This window comes from Etheostoma spectabile, chromosome 7 (genome assembly GCF_008692095.1).
Source record: "Etheostoma spectabile isolate EspeVRDwgs_2016 chromosome 7, UIUC_Espe_1.0, whole genome shotgun sequence".
NCBI lineage: Eukaryota > Metazoa > Chordata > Actinopteri > Perciformes > Percidae > Etheostoma > Etheostoma spectabile.
Window position 1 is genome coordinate 11,947,512 of NC_045739.1, and position 6,256 is coordinate 11,953,767.

At 35.1% G+C, this 6,256-nt stretch overlaps 1 protein-coding gene across 6 annotated transcripts in view; it reads left to right on the forward strand.

Annotated features, from left to right (window-relative positions):
• The window catches only part of ampd2b (adenosine monophosphate deaminase 2b), a 29,096-nt gene that overhangs the window by 18,466 nt on the left and 4,374 nt on the right, over positions 1–6,256 (forward strand). For all 6 annotated transcript variants that reach the window (XM_032521245.1, XM_032521246.1, XM_032521250.1 and 3 more), the window contains 2 exons: positions 3,803–3,929; positions 4,026–4,189. In XM_032521245.1, coding sequence (XP_032377136.1) covers positions 3,803–3,929; positions 4,026–4,189 — 291 coding nt within the window. The remainder of the gene's footprint in view (positions 1–3,802; positions 3,930–4,025; positions 4,190–6,256) is intronic.

Below are 6,256 nucleotides of genomic sequence, written 5' to 3' on the forward strand. Positions count from 1 at the left end.
AAGTCATAGTATGTCGAAAAAAGTCATAAAAAAGTCATAGTAGAGTATGTCGAAAAAAGTCATAAAAAGTCATAGTAGTATGTCAAAAAAGTCATAAAAACGTCACAGTATAGCATGTTGAAAAAAGTCATAAAAAAGTCATAGTATAGCATGTCAAAAAAAGTCATAAAATTCAATAGTATAGCATGTTGAAAAAGTCTAAAAAAGTCATAGTATAGCATGTCAAAAATCATAAAAAGTCATGTATAGCATGTCAAAAAAGTCATAAAAAGTCATAGGTATAAGCATGTCAAAAAATCATAAAAAGTCATAGTATGCATGTCAAAAAAGTCATAGTATGCATTCGAAAAAAGTCATAGTATAGCTATGTCTCAAAAGTCCGAAAAAATCATAGTATAGCATGTCAAAAAGTAATAGTATAGCTGTCAAAAAAGTCATAAAAAAGTCATAGTATAGCATGTTGAAAAAAGTCATAAAAGCATGGATAGTATGTAAAAAAAAGTCATAATATAGCATGTTGAAAAAATCCATAAAAAGATACAGTATAGCATGTTAAAAAAGCTAAAAGTCATAGTATAGCATGTCGAAAAAGTCATAGTATAGCATATCAAAAAAGTGATAAAAAAGTCATATTATAGCATGTCAAAAAAGTCTTAAAAAGTCATAGTATAGCAGTTCGAAAAGAAAGTCATAAAAAGTCATAGTATAGCAGTCAAAAAAGTCATATTAGCATATCAAAAAAAGTGATAAAAAAAATCATATTATAGCATGTTGAAAAAGGTCAGAGTAATAGCTGTTGCAAATGTCCTAGTACAGTATGTCGAAAAAGTCATAAAAAAGTCATAGTATAGTATGTCAAAAAACGTCATGTATAAGCATGTAGAAAAAGTCATAGCATAGCATGTCAAAAAAAGTCATAAAAAAGTTCATAGTATAGCATGTCGAAAAAAGTCATAAAAAAGTCATAGTATAGTAGGGAGAGCGCGGACGATTGAACGCGGGACGGATGAAACATTCCAGTTTTCTCCGAGTGCGATGATGATAACAACTTCCTTAGGCTGAACATAGAGCATGTTAACCTCCACCTATCAGCACATATCTTCCTGTTATTTCCTTTCATCACGGAGTTACAGCCGATAAACGCGTTTTGAGGTCAAAGTAAACTTCATTAGCGGTCACATTTTTTCGATTATTAACCAGGGTTTTTCATTTAAAGGTTTGACTACATGCTTATTTAGTAACCATTTTAGTGTTCTCCACAATCCCAGACTTTCATATTTCTGCTTGTTTACATAAAAGCAAAACAGGCTATAATGGCATATGTCTATGTCGGGACGTTGAAACGCTGTTTCAACTGTCCCCGACCTGGCTGGAACCATGCATTTTAAGTAATGCACAAATGTCTGTGTTCGTACAATTTGTTGGTGGTGAGACATGGAATAGCGTTTTAGAAAGATGAAATATATTTCAGCCCACCAGGTAGGGGGTTGAGTTTTCCCATTTTTATCCTATGGAGACTGACGGGTTGGGGCGCGTATTTGGATGTCCATTAGTCTAACCCATGTAAAAACCTAGTGAAATGACATTTTCTACAATAGAAACTTGATATAAATAGAAAACTACTGTTCTAGCTATAAAAAATAGCACAATCATCCACAGTCATGATATTCAATAACCGCTTCATACGCGCTTCAGGATGACGGGAATTAGTTGTTAACAGACATTCACAAAGCGCATAGTCCTGCACCAATCTAACTATAATACCACCTTTGGAAGTACCATCCATGATATACAGTAAAATATTAAGTGTTGGAAGATTATTGGCTAAACTGCATGTTTCATTCGTCCCCGCATGCTGTTTCATTCGTCCCGTCCAGGAGGGACGGATGAAACATTACGCAGTCCCACTTTTGCTGTAATAACTCCTGAACGGTTTTGTTCAAAGCTGAACATGCAACTGTATTTGACAGATGACACGTGTAGGTTGCTGGTTACAAATATCAGCTTTCAGTGTGATTCGACCGCTTGTAAATTACGTTTTATAAAAAGTGTTTCAACTCCCGGCTCTCCCCTATGTCAAAAAAAGTCATAGAATAGCATGTCGAAAAAAGTCATAAAAAAGTCATAGAATAGCATGTCGAAAAAAGTCATAAAAAAGTCATAGTATAGTATGTCGAAAAATCTAAAAAGTCATAGTATAAGATCGAAAAAAAAAGTCATAAAAAGTCACATTATACATGTTGAAAGTCATAAAAAAGTCATAGTATAGCATGTCAAAAAAAGTCATGAAAAAATCATAGTATAGCATGGTCAAAAAGTCATAAAAAGTCATAGTATAGCATGTCGAAAAAATCATAAAAGTCATAGTATAGTATGTCAAAAAAGTCAGAAAGTCATAGTAGTATGTCAAAAAACGTCATGAAAAGTCATAGTATGCATTTTGAAAAAAGTCATAAAAAGTCATAGTATAGCATGTCGAAAAAAGTCATAAAAGTCATAGTATGTCGAAAAAAGTCATAAAAAGTCAAGTAGAGTATGTCGAAAAAGTCATAAAAAGTCATAGTAGTATGTCAAAAAAGTCATAAAAACGCACGTATGCATGAAAAAAGTCATAAAAAGTCATGTATAGCATGTCAAAAAAGCATGAAAAATCATAGTATAGCATGTCAAAAAAAGTCATAAAAAGTCATAGTATAGCATGTCAAAAAACATAAAAAGTCATAGTATAGCATGTCAAAAAAAGTCATAAAAAGTCATAGTATAGCATGTCAAAAAAGTCATAAAAAGTCATAGTATAGCATTTCAAAAAGTCTAGTATAGCTGTCAAAAAAAGTCATAAAAAATCATAGTATAGCATGTCAAAAAAAGTCATAAAAAGTCATAGTATAGCATGTCAAAAAAAGTCATAAAAAGTCATAGTATAGCATGTCGAAAAAAGTCCTAAAAAAGTCATAGTATAGCATGTCAAAAAAAGTAATAGTATAGCATGTCGAAAAAAGTCATTAAAAAGTCATAGTATAGCATGTCAAAAAAGTCATAGTATAGCATGTTGAAAAAAGTCATGGTATAGTATGTAAAAAAAAGTCATAATATAGCATGTTGAAAAAAGTCATATAAAGTCATGGTATAGTATGTAAAAAAAAGTCATAATATAGCATGTTGAAAAAAGTCATAAAAAAGTAATAGTATAGCATGTTGAAAAAAGTCATAAAAAAGTCATAGTATAGCATGTCAAAAAAAGTCATAGTATAGCATGTCGAAAAAGTCATAAAAAAGTCATAGTATAGCATGTCAAAAAAAGTCATAGTATAGCATGTCGAAAAAAGTCATAGTATACCATGTTGAAAAAAGTCATAAAAAAGTCATAGTATAGTATGTCGAAAAAAGTCATAGTATGGCATGTTGAAAAAAGTCATAAAAAACTCATAGTATAGCATGTCGAAAGTCATAGTAAACTATGTATTTTATATATATATATATATATATATATATATATGGATAGGAATCAGAGAGTCTCTAACTTTTGCAAGACAACCATCTGAAAGGCAACTATTACATTTTATACACATTAATACTTGTGTATCGTTTTGTGACAGTGACAGACTTTTACTTAACTAAAATACCTGATTACTCCAACATTACTGATAGCACATATTGAGGTTTACAAACAGCCACATCAGTTGCTAAGCATCTTTAAAATACAGTATATCTACATGAGTAAAAAGAACACAAGAAATGTAACATTTCAGCAATACCACCATACAATGCAACTGATTTCTTGATTTGTATTTGTCTCTCTAAGTGACGTCTACCATACGAAGAAACAGCTGTGCAACTTCCAAGAGATGCTGGAGAATATCTTCATGCCTCTGTTTGAGGTTACAGTGAACCCCGGCAGCCATCCAGAGCTGCACCTCTTCCTTCAGCATGTACAAAGTCTTTTCTGTGCAATCAGGCGTTTATGATATTCATATGTAGCCACACCTCAGATGGATTCATGGACCTCTTGTTTTTCCCTCACACAGGTTGTTGGTTTTGACAGTGTGGATGATGAGTCGAAACCAGAGCAACATATCTTCAACCTGGACAGTCCGCTGCCAGTCAACTGGACAGAGGAGGACAACCCGCCCTACTCCTACTACCTCTACTACATGTACGCAAACATGACTGTGCTGAATCACCTGCGCAGGTACGCACCTACACCTCAGTCCAAGTGGCTGCTTTTTTTTTTACTCATACATTTCTCAGATTCAATGTATGGACTCATTTTAAGATTCTAAAAAAGTATTGGGTAGAAATATATATCTATTATGCTTTTCACAAATATGCAAAACAAAAATGTATATATACAGTAAGAATTATTTTTGCCTAAACCTGGGGAGTTTCGTTGTTACAAAATACGTTTTTTATTTATTTATTTGTACACACATAAGAATGCATAAAATTCAGATAATGAAAAACTAAGAAATGCCTAAGGAGAGGTCAAGAGGCCACAGGCGTCTACCTTGTTGACTTTATTTTTAATAATACTTAATTTATCTTAATGTAACAATAAAAATGAAAATATTGAAAACAACTAAAATACTACATTCTAGTTTTTTTTCTCCTTGAGACACAAAACCAGTGTAAAATAAATTAAATATCCAAGACAAATTGCAGTTTATTTGCAAATAATAATGAAATAACAAACATTTCTTACCAAAGGTTTACATGTTTTGTCTTGCTTATATTATATATTATAGAATGTTTGCCATGTAAATAGTGTGAAATGGAATAGATTGAATATCTATTAAATTAACAGAGAAATTATAGGACTCAACAGTCCAGGGCCGGTAGATGACGCCAACCTCTCCTGAGGCCAACGGGACCTGAATCATCGGGAGCTGGTTTACTGTGCCATCGTCATCTGTCGCTTCCGGAGTTGTGGCATGCTGCTGGGAGGAGGAGGCTGAGCTTGTCTTTGCCTGTGATCTCGTCACAAGCGGTGTCTTGGGAGGTGGCTTCGATTTTGGTCCCGTCTTCTTCTTGGGTGGAGGTGTCTGTGGGGGTGCCGAGGGTTCTGTGGGTGGAGGTGTCTGTGGGGGTGCCGAGGGTGCTGTGGGTGAAGGGCGGAGGGTGATGTGGAGGGTGGAGGCGTGGGGAGGCGTTACGGGTTCCTTCGGCGTCCTGCTGTGTTGAGTAGCAGCGACGAGTGGAGGAGGGTAGGGAGGAAGTGGGAGGTCGAGCAGCGGATCCACCTGTTTTACGCTCGGATACGGAGAAAATGCAAACGTGTCAGCGGCAATTTCTGTTTTGTCTACTTTCTGTGTTTCAACAGTATTATCAGTTTCTCCCTTCGATACCAGTTTTTTCATCTGTTTTCTTTCCCTGCATGTGGCTTCCCTCATCCACTGATTAAAACATTCTTTGTTTTTTTCAATTTGAATTAGATCTTGGGTGCTAATCGTTATTCCCCCTCTCAGCAGTTTTTCTTCTTCTTCTAAATCCTGTTTTAGCATTCTAAGTTTGCCTGTACTTAAAGAACCATTTTCAGGAAATCCGTGTTTAGTTGTCCAATAAACCAAACTCTCCAAAGATTTCGGACCGAATTTTTTCATCATCTCATCCACTACCGGGCCTGAAGGAACGTGTGATTTTGTGCTCTTGTTACCCATTTCCAAAGGTAGACAGATAACAAGCAGCCGAAGTACTTCTTTTACGTATAATCGTCACTATACGGCCCAGTTTAGTTTCTCGGTAAACTTTGCGGGAAAACCTGCAAACAGCTGTAACTTAATTTAAGCTACAATGACTGTTTATCTGTGATAGATTTCTTTCCGCCGAAAATCCTGATAAGCAGCTACGATGACTGTTTATCTGTATGATTTTAAAATCTATTCGTCACCCCGTTCTCGCCAGTATTGGATGAAATGATGTCAATTCTCTTTTTATCTGTTATACATCCAACCTGGATGCCAAAGAAAACCCCTTTTTTTTTTTTTTTTTTTTGTACACAAGCCAAAGTTTCCCAAAACAAAAGATAGACTTTCACCGAATATTTCACCGAATGGCTTCCTTTTCGTTTGGATTTCAGAGTGGAATCAGCGAGCCCTCCGTGGTTTCTGACCCTCTGAATCAAACGAAAAGGAAGCAATTTCAAACAGCGGGGGTAAGTTGAAGTTTCACAAATAATTTGAATGGGATTGCCACTGAGGGTATTCGGTGAAAGACAACGCCAAGTTTGTGGTGGAAGTTTCTGTTCAGCGAGGGAGGAATT